The sequence below is a fragment of the Anabrus simplex genome, chromosome 3, assembly GCF_040414725.1.
Source record: "Anabrus simplex isolate iqAnaSimp1 chromosome 3, ASM4041472v1, whole genome shotgun sequence".
Lineage (NCBI taxonomy): Eukaryota > Metazoa > Arthropoda > Insecta > Orthoptera > Tettigoniidae > Anabrus > Anabrus simplex.
The window spans coordinates 514,678,558-514,698,866 of NC_090267.1; the positions used below are offsets into that span (position 1 = coordinate 514,678,558).

A 20,309-nucleotide genomic window follows, 5' to 3' on the forward strand; every position below is an offset into this window, starting at 1 on the left:
AAGAATAATAGTTGCTACTAATCTATGAGATCATTGGAGGAGGGTACAAAGAAAACAGGTTTCGCATTTAGTATATGAAGTGGTGCGAATAAATTCACGCCCACGACGTGGAAAGGACGTCTTTCAAAGCTGACCAATGAAAACAATTGTTCGTCCATTTGTAGGATCGTAGTATGTAAGTTCAAATGGTTTCTAGAGGACCCGCTGCAATGGCTGTTGACGATTAAGTTTCTAGGTACCATACAACCTGGACAACATTTATGAAATAAAGAACACACGCTTCAACCCAGGATCGACCCCTCGACCTCCTGAATGCTAACCCAAAACTGCATCCACTGCACCAACTCTACAGCACAAAGAATGCGTGCTGACAGAGGTAGTTACCCTACATGTGGTTACAGTGTTGCCAGATTGCCACTCTTCAACGCCCTTTTTCTGCCGGATATACTCGCAGGGGCCACCTCTGTGGTGTAGTGGTTAGCGTGATTAGCTGCCACCCCCGGAGGCCCGGGTTCGATTCCCGGCTCTGCCACGAAATTTGAAAAGTGGTACGAGGGCTGGAACGGGGTCCACTCAGCCTCGAGAGGTCAACTGAGTAGAGGTGGGTTCGATTCCCATCTCAGCCATCCTGGAAGTGGTTTTCCGTGGTTTCCCACTTCTCCTCCAGGCGAATGCCGGGTTGGTACCTAACTTAAGGCCACGGCCGCTTCCTTCCCTCTTCCTTGCCTATCCCTTCCAATCTTCCCATCCCTCCACAAGGCCCCTGTTCAGCATAGCAGGTTTGGCCGCCTGGGCGAGGTACTGGTCATACTCCCCAGTTGTATCCCCCGACCGAAAGTCTGAAGCTCCAGGACACTGCCCTTGAGGCGGTAGAGGTGGGATCCCTTGCGAAGTCCGAGGGAAAAACCGATCCTGGAGGGTAAACAGATGATGATGACAGATGATGATGATGATATACTCGCAGGACGAACTTTTGTGAGAGATATTTTTTTATTGCTGGCAGGTGAGCAGTCGCGGCGCGACGCCCGAGTGCGCGAATTTCGCTTCATCCTGTATATAAAAAAAGTTTTGTCTGTACATTGCTCAGAATTTGAAAAGAATGGTATTTCTGTATCGGTCATGTTCACAGTAACAAGAAAATACATTTTTTACTTTTCCGTAATGTCTGTCTGTCTGTCTGTCTGTCTATCTGTCTGTCTGTCTGTCTGTCTGTCTGTACACGCATCACAAGAAAACGCTGAGTGAAATGGTAGTTTAGGGGAAGGCCTGAAATTTAATTCTCGAATATTTATATTATTAGTGGCCATATCTTAATAAAAATCGGTAGACAAACATGGGAAATAAGTCGCTACAATATAGGCTATACACGCTGAGAAAAATGGTAGTTTAGGGGAAGGCCTAAAATTTAATTGTCAAAAATTTGTTGTATTAGTGGTCGTATCTTCACGAAAATTGGTATGCAAAGTCGAGGAATAGGTCACTATAATCTAGGGTATCAATAATGTTATTCACACTGAGTGAAATGGTAGTTTAGGGGAAGGCCTGAAATGTAATATATATATAAAAGAAGTGTTTTGCCTGTACATTGCTCAGAATTTGAAATGAATGGTATTTCTGTGTCTGTCATGTCCACAGTAACAAGGAAATGCATTTTTTAATTTTCCGTAATTTCTGTCTGTCTGCCTGTATGTATGTATGTATGTATGTATGTATGTATGTATGTATGTATGTATGTATGTATGTATGTACACGCATCAAGAGAAAACGGCTGAAGAGAATTTAATGGAAATCGTCAGGTAATGTCGGGTGATGAACCACTACAATCTAGGCTATAAATTATTTTATTCACGCTGAGTGAAATGGTAGTTTAGGGGAAGGCCTGAAATGTAATTCTCAAATAAGTTATTTATGTTATTAGTGGTCGTATCGATAAATCTATAGGCTATATATCAAGCTCACAGCTGCGCGCCCCTAACCACACGGCCAACTGGCCTGGTCGTACCGACTGTAACAGCCTGCCTGTATATTGCGGGGAAGTAGCTGGGGAGTAGGATAACGTTCTTCTTTAGCATGCCATTCCTCTGGTTCATACATTTTCTGATATATCTGGTTCGTAACACACTGGTTCATCATAGTATTCGAGCTATTCATTCCCTACTCTGAGGCACTGATTGGAATGAGTAGTGTGCGATCTGGTTATTCCAGCTCTGGAACTTTGGACTCTTAGATCGGCACCGTAGTACTGTTCGTTGAAAGTGAGAATGTGTGCGGTTTTTCATTTGATCGAGTATTTTATATGATAACATTGCTTTCAATCGCTACATTCCTACTGACGTTTTTGTAATGACCTATGTTGAATTAAGTTAGGAAAACCACCAAGTCAGTCTTTCTGAGAATCCCGTAGCGAAGCACGGGTACATCAGCTAGTTAACAATAAATCTAAAACAGACCTGTTACCTGCCAACCTTCGAACATTCAAAACCCACACAGAACATTGAGAACATATTCTATTCTCCAAGGTTTTGTCATATCATAACAAGTGTTATGATTTTCATGATTCTGTAATGAGCCACACATATGACAAGTTCTAGAATGTTGCAAATATAGAAAGCCCTTTAGGAGGTTATACTAATCAGAGGCATAATGGTAAACTACCAACGTTCTCTTCCCAAACCCATAATTGAGGCATTATCCTTCCTTCTGGCCTGAGATTCTAATAAAGAAACAATCCCAAGATTATAAAGTTCTGTATCCTTGGAAATATAAACAGTACAGTTTTGTAGTAGTTTTGACCAAGTATGGTAATGCTGAAGGGCACTACTGGCCAGCAAATTATCAAGAGAATCATACGCAGAAACAGGAGAATAAAGCAATCGTTACTGGCGGTTGTGGCTCATGTCCGAGTATACATCTTCCTGCAGCAATCATCTTCATACTCAGTACAGTTTATGGAAATGCTCCCAATGACAAAACAGGTCGATTTTAGCAAGAAACCACACTCCACATAATTTGCACTGAACGGATGGTGGTTGAGTTTAGCCCCTTCCTGTCTGTAGCATTTTTCTTCAAATGTATTAAAGGCAGCAGACACAGTGAGACACCAATGTAAACAATATTCAGCAAGTGCATCCCAAGATTGTGGGGCAATACCTGTTACGTTTAAGATAGCCTTTGCAGCAATTCACAGGGGCTCACATCAGAGCAAAGTTGGCGAGGAAATCTTGTATCACCCATGTGATATACATGTCCTATCGATCTAAACTGATGACAACTGATGGTGGCTTCTATGCTACTGATGTGTGCTTTCTCACGAACTGTAAGGCTGGTGTCATGGTTATCCCATTTCATGTTCAATACAGATGTAGATTTTGCTTGTAGAAATGCTCGAGATTAGTTTTATGTCACAACAGTAAAATGTGCAAGTTTCACAGTAGCATTGAGATTACAACAGCTCAGTACACGGTTTGTTTTATATTTAGGTCTCTCTACTCATAAAGACGTGGTGTGTCAAACATCCAAATGCCACATGAACTGCATCAGTTCTCTTCTCCACATATTTTCAAGGTACAGAATATGGTCTGCCCAGTCCAGTGTTGTATTCAAGATTGAGATATTCTCATCTTGGAGGGTTTTGATAACCGAAGGCCGACAAAATACTATGGTCTTTTGAATGACAGAGAAGCGAAAGTGATCACATGCTTTCTTGAAGTAGTTAACTACATTTGCATTTCCTCAGGTGTAAAAGCAGTTGGTGGAACATCATCAGCATTCTGCATTTCATTTACTGTAGTAACCTTAGTCAGCCTTTGGGAGCAAAGTCTTGTTAGACTGAAGAGTCCTCCATCAAAACAATACCTAACATTTACACTTGGGTTGTCTGCTGCTGTCTGTCGCAGCCAGATATAGAGCAAGGAACATTGGAGCAAGTACACACCCATGTTCTAGTCCACAAGCGATTGGAAAAGCCTCTGAGATATTATCTTGATTTCAAAAAACCTGACCATACATGTCCTCATGCAGAGCCTGGATGAGGTAAATAAAATGCTGAGGACAGCCGAAGTGTTTTGGCACTGCCCACATTGCCAGTCTCGGTACTGAATTAAATGCCTTTTCTACAGATGTTTCTGTTGTTCTCTGCACTTTCCTTGGAGCTGTCTTGCACAGAAGATCGTGTCAGTTGCACCTCAGGTGGTTTGGAAATCCCACAGCTGCCAGCTGAAGACCTGCTCTGAGGACTAGAGATTTTGTAAATATCCACTAATTAGTGAATTTTTTTGAGCAAGTGTAACTGATTGGGTCATCCTAAATTAAATGAGTCCAATAAAACAAAAGTGGTTTGAAACTTAAACTTAGTGACAATCTGGACGTTATCGAGCAAAATTCTAGCAAGAACTTTACCCGCAATGGAGAGTAGCGACATCACACGTTATTTACTAGAAACCCCATGATCCCGAAATTAAGAGGCCAAGTGAGAAAAGCCTTGTTTTAAGGGGGAAACCTCGACTTTGAATATCATCAAAGCACTTCTAACAAAATAGAAATAATATCAGAAATATCAAATCAACATGTTAATAGAGAATAATACGGATTTCATGTGGACTAAGTGATATCAAAAAAATCTGAGAGGGCTCTTAGGAGATACCACAGAGGACCAAACAGACACAACTTGACTACATTAAAATGTCATTATATAGTATGTAATACAGATTTCTATTCATCTATAGAAATAAAATTTAATGTGCACATTTTCAAACTAATCATTATCCTTGACTCAAAGTCCTTGTGATAGTATTTACAGAATTTACTTGTCTGTATAGGGGCTGCCTGGCTGTGGCGGTAAAGGCGTGCTCGGTTCACCTGGAAGGACATAGGTTTGATTCCCCGTCAGGAAGTCGTAAAATTTAAGAAGCGAGATTTCCACTTCCGGAGGTGCACATGGCCCTGAGGTTCACTCAGCCTACACCAAAAGTGAGTACTAGGTTAATTCCTGGGGGCAAAGGTGGCCGGGCATAGAACTAACTCTACCTACCAAGTGCCGAGGTTACGGATAGTGGAAGCCTTTACCTTCCACCCCTCCAAGGGCCTTCATGGCCTGTATGGAGATGACTTTGCTTTGCTTTGCTTTGCTTTGCTACCTGTCTGTACGTTTACCATATGAAAATGGTGGGTGTTATTCTCCCACCCCCACCCGCAGGGGCTAGAACCTAAAATACTTGGTTAATTGGTGCAAAGATATTTAAACAAGGGAAGGGACCTTACGAGTGGGGCTGAAATGGCTTCTTGTTGATTTAGGATATGCAATACTATTTGGTACTTGAGACAAATTTGAAGTGTTTACCTTGGGTAAGGCTGTTTGATCACTGTTCTTCTGCTCCTCTGATGAAGGTTCTTGCTGCCCGTTCTCCTTGGGTTTACTGTCATCCCCAGTCGTCGGGATGATGCGCCCCAATTTGTACTGCTGCAGCTGTACAGAAATATGCTATTACTGCTTTACACTGAAAATGAGCTGCAACAGTAAAGTAAATACCTTTAATCCCTCTACAACAATGCTCGTTGAAGATCATCGGAAACTTCACGAATGATTCACCATCCTCCTCCTGAACAACAACAGAAAGGAAATACAGCAGAGAGACTAAAAAGGAAAAAGAAAAAATTATGTTGCAGATACCATTAATCAGTTTTGCAACTAAATAGATATTTATTTTCCTGATGCAGATGAATCGTTTCCTTCCATCAACTCCAACTACTTTGCCACTACAAGGTGTTGAAACATATCTGTACAAATTGGTAATGGAGACAGAGAACACCCAACGCAAGCAGATGCACTAATACTATTGACCTGAGTGGAAAAGGAGTACTGATACATTCCTCTCCTTGTTAATGACTGCCTGAGATACAGGATAAGTCAGGGTAAACCCATCACCTGATGTCAGATGCCTTGATTTCTTCCTCTAGGGACACATCAAGCAGCTTGAGAATGAAGCACGTCTGGAAACAGAAGGCGGCCTCGTCTAAGAAGTTCTGCCATTACTGGAACTGCTCATAGCATGTCGGATGTTTGGAATGTACGTGACAAAGTTCTGAAGTCAACATGTATGCACTCATGCTGGTGGTTACTTTTTGTGAATAAATAGTTGTCCCTAGCTTTCTACTCTAACTCCACCAACAACTTTGTACATGTTCCCAAGCATCAACAGATGAATTATGGGAACATGCATTCCTATCCAAAATAGCTTTATCTTGACGAGTTCCATCTTCCATAACACTTGGTACACATGGTTTTGCAACATCTTGTATTTCCACAAGTGGCAAAGTGTCCCATAAAGTAAAAGTAAACTCCTACCCTCATCCTGAGGTGGTGCAGCTCTTTTCAGGCACACCCCCATTGGAGGTGAGCTGCATGTACCATTTCAACCACATACCAGCCCTCCTGCCAGTTTTAAATTCCTGGCAGTACCGGAAATCGAATCCGGGCCCCCGAGGACGGCTGGTAATAACACTAAGTGTTACACTACGAAGGCAGAAAGTGTCCCATAACATTTTTTGATAAACTAAATCCCCAGCATAAATAGAAAAAAAATCCCTTTGAGAGTCTAATTGATATGCTCCATTCTGAATTTGTTAAATACTTTTTAGTCTGTTGAAAACACTAATAATATATAACCTATAACACTCCTGTAAAAAAAGCACATTATTAAACAAAGAATGACATGATTTGTTCTACAAGAACATCCTCAGATTCTATCAAATTACAGTAGTTTAAATCGTGTGCAACATGGCAAGTCTGTGTTTGTTCTCTGATATTTATGGGTGAATATATATTGTGTAACTGACCTGTGTTATTCATGTGTTTGTACATATACACGGTATTGGAAAAGAGTACAAGTAGACAATATATAAATACACAACAAAAGTAATAAAATGTAGCTGAAAAACATTGGGTGAAGCAGGAAACGTAGGAAATGAGGTCTTAAGGGAAGTAGATCAATACTGTCATTTGGGCAGTAGAAAAACTTTTATTTTAACAATTTGTTTTACGTCAGACCGACACAGATAGGTGTTATGGTGACGATGGGATGGGAAAGGCACTATCTATCTCCCGGATGCAAGCTCGCAGCTGCGGGCCAACTTGCCCGATAGTAGAATAAGTAATCAAGTGCTGACTAGCCAAGCAAGGAAGGACTTACTTACGAAAAGAAATCTGCTTACTTAAAACACTGCTAAGTGTTTTCGAAGATTTTTGTGTGGTGAGCATGATTGTATGGAAGTGAAACATTAACAATAACTAGTGTGGAAATAAATAGAAGCATTTGAAATGTGGCAATACCAGAAGAATGCTGAAGGTCAGCTGGGTGAACTAGATCACATATAAGAGATTCTCAATCGACACTTTCATTCTTCGCGGGCCTCTTTAGTGTTTTTTCTTTTGCAGTGGTTGGTAACGTCGGCCAATGCCCGTGATCCTTGGCAGAAGCAGCCCTGGACCACTACTTTAGGTTATAGGATAAAAGGGGCGGGTGGATTGGACCCTGGCAGGCGTAATGAACACATCTCTCCTCCAGAATCATTTCTAGGTAAGAATAGCAGCAATGAAAGTAACATATTATGTAATGAAATGAAATGTCGTATGGCTTTTAGTGCCGGGATATCCCAGGACGAGTTCGGCTCGCCAGATGCACGTGTTTCTATTTGACTCCCGTAGGCGACCTGCGCGTCGTGATGAGGATGAAATGATGATGAAGACAACGCATACACCCAGCCCCCGTGCCGTTGGAATTAACCAATTAAGGTTAAACTCTCCGACCCGGCCGGGAATCGAACCCGGGGCTCTCTGAACCGAAGGCCAGTACGCTGACCGTTCAGCCAACGAGTCGGACATATTATGTAATTATCCTTGAGGACCAGACTGTACATTTCTACCAATTAAGGTACTGGCAAAAGGAAGGGAGGGAGCAGGAAGGCGTGAAAATGACTCGAAAATCTACTACTATCGGGGTCGGGAAAGGACTACAGTTGACCAAGGGAGGTTCAGATAGGATATATGAAAGTGAGGAGCGTGGCTCAAGTAAGTGGAAGCAATACCAGGACTCAGCTAAGACCCCCCATGGTCGCCAACCCACGCTCCAAAGTTCAGAGTCCCTGGGGCCCCTTTTATTCGCCTCTTACGATACGCAGGGAATACCGTGGGTGTTATTCTACCACCCCCACTCACAGGGACATATTTTTGTTAAAATACATAATTTAGTCTTAGGTCTTGCAATTTTCGTAAAATTTGCTCACTGCCCTCGATAAAGAATGTTATTATATCATTGACACTTCTAGCTAAGAACTGTCCGCGCTAGTCTGTCGTGATGGATGGAGACATTCAGGATTCACAGACATAGTACTGGACATCGGAAGACGACACGATAAAGCACAATGCCATGTTTGCTGCAAAATGTACATTTCTATAGTTCTGTTATATTTCCTAAGCCTCACCTGCCGCCTGTTGCCATTTCTTGATGGATGCAGTATATTTGCATCCATCTCTTGGCACAGGCCAGAGCAAAGTGTAGCTTCCACCGAAGTCCCAGTCTCATCCATGGGTGTGGCGATATGGAAGCTGCTGGGGTATGGATGGTGCCGAGTAATGACATTTGGAGCACTGTCTGAGTGTTATGAAAGGTGTTGTTCAAAGGATCAGTCGTGCTACAGTAGCACCTCACTCTTCATATTGCCTAGTACGCCTCATTTGGGCTCTGCCATTCGTTTTTGCAGTTTCCCTATAACTGCATAGCCTTTGGTAGTGCTATTTGAGCTGGGCTGATGACCTAACAGACAAGCCTCACCTAATTTGACTTTTGATTTACATCAAGACAAGTACTACCTTCCATTTAAGACAGAAATAATCATGAAATTAGATGGATACGATTCATTCACATAACCACAAACCCTGTGCACACCCACAACAAACATAGATTCGATTGTTTCTGAGGAAAGCGTACCTGCGAGGAACTTATGCAATACCATACGCTGACTTTTTTTTTTCCTACTGTACAGTTATCAAAGACAAAACTTGTCAGCTCCGAAACGATGCGTGAATGTTATAAACGCACACTCCACCCGTGGTAGTGATGGGCGGTTTGCGATCTTCATTTATTTGTCCGCAATCCGTACCGTTGCCTACGTCCATACACCATCTTTGGCTCCTGTCACGGAGTCGCCTTTGAGACGAACTGTGATGACTGCATGTTAATGATGTGCACATGATTAGGTAGGGAGAGGCTAAAACCCGACGTCAGCACATATTCAATCGTCACCGAACCGCATTCAGCGCTGTCGTCGAGGTGGTATCAGTTGTTTGCCTAATCTTTCCTTGAATGATTTCAAAGAGTTTGGGAATTTATCGAACAATTCCCCTGAAAAATTATTCCAATCCCTAGCTGGATCGGTTATTACTGAAAGGTTACAGTCATGTCCACTTTTTTGACAAATCGAGTTATGACCATCATTATATTCGTCATGCCTAATGTGGCACATGGCGCACCGTTTGGTGAAGAAAATGCACAATTATGTCTATTCTTCCGGGTGTGGCAGCGTAAACAAGTTTCCGGTTAGTATATAAAGGGCACATGTCCAGGACAGTGGTTTACATTAATTTAGTGTTTAAACAATATTATAGGATTGCTTACGACCGCTTGTACTGAGAATATAAAAGATGAACCGGAATGTATTCTTTCGCAGGATAATTTAAATAATTTAATAACTGGTATTAACTTCCTATGTTGCTCATAGGTTCGATTGGTGTATGCATTTCAGTGGGCTTGGCAGACTGATATGTAATAACTTCTAGCTCGGTGAGGAAAGCAACGGGAAACTACCTCACTCCTCATGTCCCTAGTACGCCTCTTCAGCGATGCCTAGGCCATCTCTGACAGCTGATGGCGGAGCTGTTGAGGATCCAAGCAGCCTTAGGGCTGAGGACTGAACAGTGCCTACCCCCGTCATTTTTGTATCGCCTCTTCAACTGATATTGTGTGGACTTGGCCGTTAATTTCTTTCTTACTTATGCATTGTTTTTAGAGTTATAATCGGCTGATGATGACCCAGACTGGGGTCGAAACCGGTACCATTTCCACTTTTAATTAAACAAGAATGTAATCTCTACATCTCTTATTTACTTGTATTGAATAGGTTGAACTGCCATATTTATTATTTCAATTTAACTGTGATACTTTTCAATACGGAACAATGAAATTTTTATCTTTAAATTTCTACCGTAGAGTCTAACAGTATTAAGATCTGTTTTTCGAGGTAGTGCAGGTAAAACCGATCGATCTACCAGAATTTCAGAGTTCTCCAAATTTCCATAATCTGCATAAATGCCTGATAATGATGACTGGAATATAAGAATGTGCATGGAAAACTGGGACGCAATGGAAATATGGTCGATTTTGTAGTTCCGTGTTCTTATAATAATATATCTGCTAGTTATTACTATCTGGAGACAGCTTGTCAGGCGTACGGTTTTAGCCTGAGAAGTACCAAATTGTTCCGCATACGGCGCCATTCGAACGCTAAATGGTCCGATTTTGAACATTACTGTATAACGCCTTGAATAGCGGCAAATTATACACTACGTTGATGAAGTTTCTGTTGTACACGCTAGGACGAGCATGCGATGACGATGTAAACTGCGAACTGCGTTGTACTACCACACGAAGCGCCTTTTCTTTTTAATTTAAGGCAACTCTTTCCTTCACTTCGCTGCAAACTAGTGGGAATCGGCGAGTGAAATAAATCTCACGAAAAGAAAACTAGTCGAAAATGGCGGTGCAAACTACAAGGATGCAGCCGTATCGCTGCGACCTGCTCCAGGCATTGGAAAGCTGGTAAGGGATTTGCAGTTTTCACACGGGGGCATAAGGGATGTTAGGCATGTTGCAACGAAATAAAAGATCGCTGATGAATACTGCCTGTATCAAAGATCTGAACACTAATCATTGGGTTGACAAGTGATATAAGAATGTATTTATACTTTGTGTTATATCCAATAAATAAGGTAATGCAAATTTCGATCAACTGGTGCCAAAAGTTCAGAGTCAATGTATGTGCTCCTGTTTCTCCTCTCTGTAATCTGAGAAGTAACAGCTGTTAAGATAAAAAGGGAGTATATGCATCTTGTTAGGTGTATGTTGTGTTAGGTATTCGGACCGAAGGCTGGTTTGATCCTCCACAATTCCGCCAACAGCTGTCATAGATAGCCTAGGAGTCACCGAAGAGGCATATTAGGGAATGGGGAGTGAGATAGTTTCCCGTTGCTTTTCTCACCGAGCCAGAAGTTGCTATTACACATCAATCTTCCAAGCACTCTGAAATGCATGTACCAACCGACCCTATCAGTGATATTTTCACATCATTCATTACACGGACTGGCTGCATAAGGAACGGTATTACTAGCATCGCTCATATCTCAGTCACTTTAATAAATATTGTCAAAGCTGAGGATAAGACTGAGAGAGAACAATGGAAGTAACAAATTGCTCTAGCCCATACCAGAAGACATAGTTCACTGTAAACACTACAGCCCGCCAGCAAAGGCATGATATCAAGATAAATTCATCGTTGAGTACACAAACCATAATAACAAATTCAGGACCGTAATATAAAATAGAAAACCCAACTTGTCCCAATCTCATTAGTCATCTATAATGAGAAGGGAAGCATGGAACTCCGTCGATCCAAAATTCGATGGTGACCAAAACAGAGCAAATGGAGTGGAATGAACTACTGTGAAATGAAGTATTTGGCACTGTTCCGAATGCAGATAAACCAAGGTGGAAATTTACTCGCTTCCCCTAGAATTTATCAGCTCGGTGAGCACAGGCTCCGCATTGTTCATTCTCGTTCCTTTTAGTTCAATGATAAGACACCATGATGTAGGCAGTCTACATCAGTGATGAATGCATTTTCTACGGCAGTATTAACAATGGCAATCTGTTTACAAACAACAAAATCCTAACATCTAGATAACCATCCAAGAAACCAGAATGGGACATACTCACAAACATTTCTAAGATGATAAAACATGTACAATATACTTACTTCTTCTTTGGTATTAGTGAGCTCCTCCTCTAACGTCGCTACTCGTTCTAAAGCTACACGAAGACGCTCTCGTACCTGCAATTCAAAAACAAAAGTATTTGTATTACGGTACGTAATTATTTTCAATATTAACGTAAGAAATCAGGAAAAATATTATTTTACAATGCTACACAATACCAATATCGACAATATTCTTTCTATACTGGTTAAATATTAGAATAATGCTATTTTTATATGTTATTGATGTTACGTCCCACTACCACGCGAAACACGATTTTTAAATATAAGGCTTTTTGACTTTTCGGACTAAAATGTTATAAATCTATGTTTTATTATTTTATTTAGGATCGTTTTAACCTCCTATGGGTTAAGATTACACATCTTCCTTGATTATTTATGTAGTTTTTGTTTTTGTTTCTTTTCTCTTTACGCCAATACTCCCTTCTTGTTCTCCTGGCAGATCCGTCACCTCCGCAATTTTACTTCTGAACACTGTTCTGTTTGTAATCTAGAGTCCGGATTATTAGGTACTGATAGGTTAGAATGCCAGTAACAAGTATACCCTACACTGTACAACGGTTATGCTATGAGATTTGCATATATATTAGGGGTACGGCCTATAGAACTCCTTGAATTTATGCCACTCTTCCTACATTGTGGTACAACGGGTTGCACCACACTTCCTACAAACCAAATTACTTTGCATTCTAACCTATTACCACCTAAAAATCCGAGGCATACAATATGTCTCTCCTTAATTCCACATTTTTGAAGATCCTGATGAACTTCTTTCAGCCATGGTACTTGGGTCCTTCTTCTTTCCTGGAAGACGCGTTCCGGTCCAATTCTTCTCAGGTGTCCACAGAAAGTAGAAGTTGAAATGTTCTCGCATTTTCATACAGCTCTTGATTTGATCTCATACGGAAGACGCATTCAGGTTTCACCACGGTATTATAGTGTCTGCATTTGGCTTGATAGGAGAGGGATTTAGACTTACAAGTTTCCTGGCATAGTCTGAATGCTATCTCCATCGTCTTTGCTCTTTCTTCCATAGTCGGCTTCTCGTTGTTGTTAGCGGTCAGAATATTTGAATTTGTGGACTCTCTTTGTGTCACCATACTTGGTCTTCATTGTCCATGTTGGTTCTTTGGAATCTATGTTCATGCACTTAGTCTTCTCAGAGAATATTTGCAGTCCTGCCTTTTCTGCTGATTCTTGCAAAACCTCTACCTGTGCAGAGGCAGTCTCTAGATTTTCAGCGAAGAACACTAGGCCGTCTACAAATCCAAGACATTCAAATTTATATCTTATTTATTTTCATTCTGTGAAATTGCATTTTTCCAGTTAAATAGAATGTTTCCTTTCCTTTAATAACATATATTGCAATGACTTTTAATAATATTTGACGATGTACTTTCCTGGAATAAGCAGTTTATTTTATTGTATGTTGCTAAAAGCGTAAGCCATACTTTCATAATGTGTGTGCACCGGTTACTCTACTAATTCTTACTTCTCTTTACTCTCATTTCATCAACTTCGCTGTAGCTGTCCCCTTTCCCCACCACCACCCACTCACTTTCCTCATCGCTCTTCTACTCTTGTGTCCTTGTTCGTCTTTCAATGCAATTCATTTTATTTTATTTTATTTTATTTTATTTTATTTTATTTTATTTTATTTTATTTTATTTTATTTTAGATTTATTCTACAATATTCCTCCCCCACTTTCCTAGTTTAGTATGATTACCTTGCTGTATATTCCACAACACACAGACGTATTAAAAAGGAAATATCAACGAGCTAGAACAACATAGAGAGGCGGAAGCGCTGCCTGGGTGAAGCTAATAGAACAAACGTCCGCCATGTTTCCTGTGGTCACACAAGCAAGGGGGCATGGCCCTTAAATGACGAAAAGTGTAGAAAATACGCATTTTAGAATCACTGGGGAAGAATTAAAGACCGTTGCCGAAAGCTTAAAGTATTAAAAATCAGAGACTGAGAATACCGCCACTTCATCACACTGCGGCACGAGGCCAACATCACGATCAGTTGATTGTAGGGTAGTTCGAAATCATCGCACAGTGACATACGAGGAGGCCTCGAAATCGAACCAAGAGCGTTACCCTTCTTGGCTGATGTGGCTAAGCGTAAATTACAATAAAAAAAAGTGGACATAAATATGTATGACAGAAAGCCTTAAAATTATAGGGACCTACAATAGGTTACATCATCATTCTGTTCATAAAACTATTGCATCCTCATGAGTACTTTCCTTCTTTCTTAATCTGTTTATCCTCCAGGGTTGGTTTTTCCCACGGACTCAGCGAGGGATCCCGACTCTACCACCTCAAGGGCAGTGTTCTGGAGCGTGAGACTTTGGGTCGGGAGATACAACTGGGAAGAAGGGCCAGTACATCGCGCAGGCGGCCGCACCTGCTATGCTGAACAGGGGCCTTGTGGGGGGATGGGAAGATAGACAACGAATAGGGAAGGAAGCGACCGTGGCCTTAAGTTAGGTACCATCTCGGCATTTGCCTGGAGGAGAAGTGGGAAAACTCGGAAAATCCTTCAAGGATGGCTGAGGTGGGAGTCGAACCCACCTCTACTCAGTCGACCTCCCGTTCCAGCCCTCGTACCCCTTTTCAAATTTCGTGGCAGCGCCGGGAATCGAACCCGGGCTTTCGGGGGTGGCAGCTATTCACGCTAACCACTACACCACAGAGGCAGCCCATGAGTACTGTACCACTATAATTATTTCATGTCATTATTTATTATAATATAGAGGGCATATCATGTTTATCCCATTAGCATATCATACTGGGATTACTAGCTGAAAGGTAACCTTGAAAGTTGTCCATTATGAAGTGTAGCCTAGTTTTAAATACCAAGGCAACTGACATCTACTATAAAGGCTGCATACATTTCACAAATAGCTGTAAAATACTGTATTTGCCATACTTGGCGTACGTTTGACTGAAACAGGTGACTTTTCGTGGTTACGTTTCCTTGGTGGTGGGCGCTCCATTGTCTTTGTTTGTAAATGTGAATGAAAATTAAATAGGATTGGAACGCCATTTGCCAGTAATCGCCGTTGGCCATTTGTTTCATACATGCATAGATCATAAGCGACTGAATTGAGTGGGATACCATTTACCTCTTTTCGTACTCACAACGCATTGTTCCGTTAATTCATTGTTTTTTAAAGGAAATCTGAAACATAATTCGATAAATAATTACCGTGGCTATCCGTACTTTCACTGTGTAAACAATAAAATGGATTTAATTACAAACAGAAATTACACAAAGGAATCTCGGCTATAATTCAGTAATACTTACTTGAAATACGATATATCCTTGGTTTTATCACTCCGATTAGTACAACCATACGCTGAGCTCACGGCTGGCATTCTTGAGGGCGAGAATCTATCTTTTCACTCCTTAAAACTTAGGAAATTCAATTGGCATGCACGATCTCTCAACATGCTCTCGCGCCAATTAGCTTTGTTTTGACAACCGTTAACATGGCTGCCACTAATCAACTTGCTTCCGCAGGGAGCGCTGATGTCAGGCATACAGCCCCTCTATGTTATTCTAGCTCGGGAAATATCTTACTTTGAGCTAAGATGGCGTCGTCACTTCCCATTCGGAAGGCTAGCGCAGAGAATAACACAATATACCAACGGTGCAGCATTTCCTAGTTCAAAAAAACATCATTCTTATAAAAGTCTTTCCTGTGGAGGGACATGCTCCCTCTTCTGAAGACGCAGAGCAAAACCTCTACGAAAGGCAAAAAAAAAAAAAAAAAAAAAAAAGTGTCTGTTTTCCTTGACCCGGTAAAAACCCAAAAGATCATCATGCTTATCTATACCGGTCGTGAAAGCATCAACATATAATAGCTTCTCAAATTCTTAACACCAGGCGAGTTGGCCGTGTGGCCATAGCTCATTCCACCCAAGACAACAGTATTGCTCTTACAATACACCCCCTCTTAGACACTCATAATTCCTCGTGATTATGGAATATAATGCCCGGCTCCATGGCTAAATGGTTAGCGTGCTGGCCTTTGGTCACAGGGGTCCCGGGTTCGATTCCCGGCAGGGTGGGGAATTTTAACCATCATTGGTTAATTTCGCTGGCACGGGAGCTGGGTGTATATGTCGTCTTCATCATCATCATCATCATCATCATCACTACGATGCGCAGGTCGCCTACGGGCTTCAAATGAAAAGACCTGCACCTGGCGAGCCGAACTTGTCCCGGCACTAAAAGCCAAAAGCCATTTCATTTCATGGAATAAGAGAAATCATCTATTTATTTTTGTGTGTGTGTGTGTGTGTGTGTGTGTGTGTGTGTTTTTTTAATATTCTTTTACTCTACAGCAGTTGTCACTGAAGATTTTGATGCTGTGGTGTGCAGCGATCCATCACGACATGGCTTGTACTGATACAGATCTGTGCTTGGTTTTGTTATTTAGCTTTTGTTTCTTAAGCGCATTTTATATTTGCCACATTTTTACCACTTTTTCACAAGCGCAATTAATTGCTACCATTCTTTTCGTGGGGACGGCACAGTACTACCCGGCGTTGCCTGGGCAAATTTATTAAATGCAATTAACTGCGTCCCCGACCTCGATCCTAGAAACATATCTGTTGTCTATTTTCTTCCAGGTTGCCTTGAACTTCAAATACTGAGGTTTTGTATGAGCAGAAGTTTACCCATCTACCTACAGTGGCGCGTAGCTGTGAGCTTGCGTCCGGGAGTATTCCAACCCCACTGTCGACAGACCTGAAAATGGTTTTCCGTGGTTTCCTATTTTCACACTCGGCTGTACCTTAGTGTAATTAAGGCCACAGCCGCTTCCTTGCCACTCGTAGCCCTTTCCCATCCTATCGTCGTCGTAAGATCTCTCTGTGTCGGTGCGACGTACTGTAAAACAAATTCTAAAAATAAGAACTTCAACTAAGAAGACAACCGAAGCGGGCTTTTTTCTAAAGTTACGTTCAATTAACACGCAATATTGTTGTTTCTAAAAATCTTAACAAGTTCCACTAAATACGCGAAGGTAAAGTTTCTCACATTCTTAATCATTTTTTTTTCCTAAATGTACAAAAGAAAATTTTCCCAAATTCTTAGTAAGTTCCACCGAATATGCAATAGTAAAGTTTCTCACATTGTTATCAATTTTAACAAAGCAGACAACAGTTAAGTTCCCGGAATTCTTGACAAGATATACTAAATATACAATAGGAGTACTCCTAAAAATTAGAATATTGTCAGAAGAGCTTCCTCGATCATAAGCTAAAATGTGCAGCAGTTTATGAAATTCTCGGTCCCCGATATCGAAGACTATAAAAATGCAAAGAAAACGAAATTCCAGGAAGTCCAGAAGCGATGTAGAGGGTGCGGAGAATGCAGGAATGTGGAAGGAGCTCTAATGGAATTTGTATGAGCTTACGTTCCGGGAGAATACCTGTGGGACACACGACGCCGAGTGTTAAAACCGAAATAGAGTCGGTTACCGTCCTTCGAGATTTGGCACACCTGGAGCTAGACACGGATTCCCCTGGCGGCACACCACCACGCCGCAGGAACGCTGCTCTCAAGGCATAATCATTAAAATGATTAATTGTATCAGCGTGAATTGACTTACCTAAGAGAGCGGACAACCGCAGTGTTTCCGTTCACGTATCGAATAATATAGCACTAAAACGGGAACTGTTTGGATTGCTCCAAAGAGATTTCAATTAAACTCAGGTAACAAAACATTTGCAGTAAGATCTGAATGGTCGCCATCCGGTCTGAGTATGGCCGATTGCTCTCCCTGGGAAACTGAGTGCGTGTTCTCATCACATACAACACACACTCGCTCCCATAGGAAGGGCATATGGCGGTAAAACTAGGCCAAATCTATATCGTGTACTTATCACTATAGATTAGGCAAAAAGGGAGGAAGGATGAAGAATGTACAGTAAAATCAACGGTCGTGTATAAAGATACACGGGCCGGGGGCAGTCAAGTTACATAAAAAGAAACTACTTTTACGTCACAAGTATGTGTCCCGGCCACGGCTGCTAACCAGCCATAAGACATATCAACGCATGCACGAGTTTTTGACGGTTTTTGTGGAAAAGGAAACACGAAATGTTCAAGGGAAATACATTTTTATTTATTCAAAATGTTGGCCATCGGCTTCTACACACATCGCCCATCTTTCAGGTAAGTTATGAATACAATGCCAGGAAAACTGCTTGTCTTTTGCGGCAAACCATTCGTCGAGCCAATATCCAACTTCCTCGAAATTGCCGTGCTGATCTGCAAGCGCGTACTCCACTGATGCGAAGAGGTGATAGTCAGATGACGCCAGGTCGGGAGAGTACGGTGGGTGCGGAAGGATGTCCCATCCAAGCGATTTCAAGGTATCTTTCACTGGGTTTGCTGTGTGAGAAGGCGCATTGTCGTGTAACAAAATCACTTTGCCATGTCTTCTGGCATGTATTTTTGCCGTGGTACGCAGAAGTTCTTAACACTGTGGCAACTGCGAACCTTCACACGCTGTATTTAAATTCACAACACATTATACAGTATTTCCACAAAAACGTGTTATACGATAACAATTAAATGAATAAATTCCACGAGCAGTATTACGTCTACTGAATTTACATTACTCACGATGTGAAGATACCAAACCTAACCTAAACTATGAGATCTCATTCTGTTTACGTAAATCCTGATGTCATAAATTTAAATAAAAAACATGCAATACACTTACATATAAAGTTCTGTTTTTCAACAGTCGCAAATATCCAAAGAATTATCCCAATCCTTATGAATTACATTCACAAGTACAAAGCTCGTCTCAATTGATCAGCTGATGGGCTTGGCGCGCTTTCTACAGTACGGCCTGTAGATTACGACGGCAGTGCTTCCGTCCATCTACTTTCTTCTGTTCAAACTGCGATTAATCACAATTATGTCAGAATAAAACACATCATGGAACGCATAAAGAAATTTAAAAAATAGTTCATATAAATATATGATTCTTCAGGAATAATTTCGATGCACTCACTTACTAACCTCGTACAAGACTGAATTATGTGTAGATTGCTATTTAACACGCGTGGCACTGAGTTCACCACTGCTTATCACTGGAAAGCGAATCCTGCCAATTGACTTCTGACAATTCGGTGTAGCACAGTATCCAGTTTTCCTTAAAAAATAAAATATATCTCACATTATCACTTCGGGCTCCCCCACATCATAACTATGCTTGAGACTCACCGCAAAGGATTGTGGTAGCGTGACCAGACCTTCCTAGACTGACCTTTCGTTTACCTGTGTGACCGGGCGAATGACAAGGCGTATTAGCGCAGTCATAGTAGACGGCGATGGACGAACGAACTGACGAATGTGTCAAATTCATCGCCCTGTAGGTGGGGGCGGTAGAATTACACCCACGGTATCCCCTGCCTGTCGTAAGAGGCGACTAAAAGGGCCTCAGAGGCTCTGAACTTTGGAGCGCGGTGTGGCGCCCAGGGGGCCCTTAGCTGAGTCCTGGCATTGCTTCCACCTACTTATGCCAGGCTTCTCACTTTCATATATCCTATCCGACCTCCCTTGGTCAACTCTTGTTCTTTTCCGACCCCGACGCTATTAGGTTTGCGACGGCTAGGGAGTCTTTCATTTTCACGCCCTTCATGGCACTTGTCTTTCTTTGGCCGATACCTTCATTTTTCGAAGTGTTGATCCCTTCTAGTGTTTTTCTCTGATTAGTGTTATATAGAGGATGGTTGCCTAGTTGTACTTCCTCTTAAAACAACAATCACCGTCACCACCTGTCAAATTCATGTGCTGCGTACTGTTCGCTGGCGCCATCTCTTAGTGAACTTACGTATACACCTGGTGGCCTGCACGGTTGTAAGGTAGCATTGTCTGACCCACCGAGCACAGATGGTCTGATCATCCACGCATACCTTACATCAAATAGTTTACAGAGACAATAGCGGAAAGCAGGGGTGCCAGCGACTGTGGCTCACTCTGGTGGCTCGAAAGCAGGGTTAAATACTTGTGCCAGCGACTGTGGCTCACTCTGGTGGCTCGAAAGCAGGCTTAAATACTTGTGACTGCGACTGTGGCTCACTCTGGTGGCTCGAAGTGCACACAACAACCGGGCTAGAACAGCTCCGAAGTAATACAATGTTAATTGTGAATCATACTGAATTATGTTATG

The 20,309-nt window shown here is 41.7% G+C and overlaps 1 protein-coding gene across 1 annotated transcript in view; it reads right to left on the bottom strand.

The window, feature by feature from the left end:
- Liprin-alpha (PTPRF interacting protein alpha) overlaps positions 1–20,309 on the bottom strand; it is a 256,453-nt gene that overhangs the window by 161,591 nt on the left and 74,553 nt on the right. Inside the window, exons 4-5 of the mRNA XM_068226883.1 lie at positions 12,085–12,159; positions 5,339–5,464 (exon numbers count right to left, since the gene is read on the bottom strand). Coding sequence (XP_068082984.1) covers positions 5,339–5,464; positions 12,085–12,159 — 201 coding nt within the window. The remainder of the gene's footprint in view (positions 1–5,338; positions 5,465–12,084; positions 12,160–20,309) is intronic.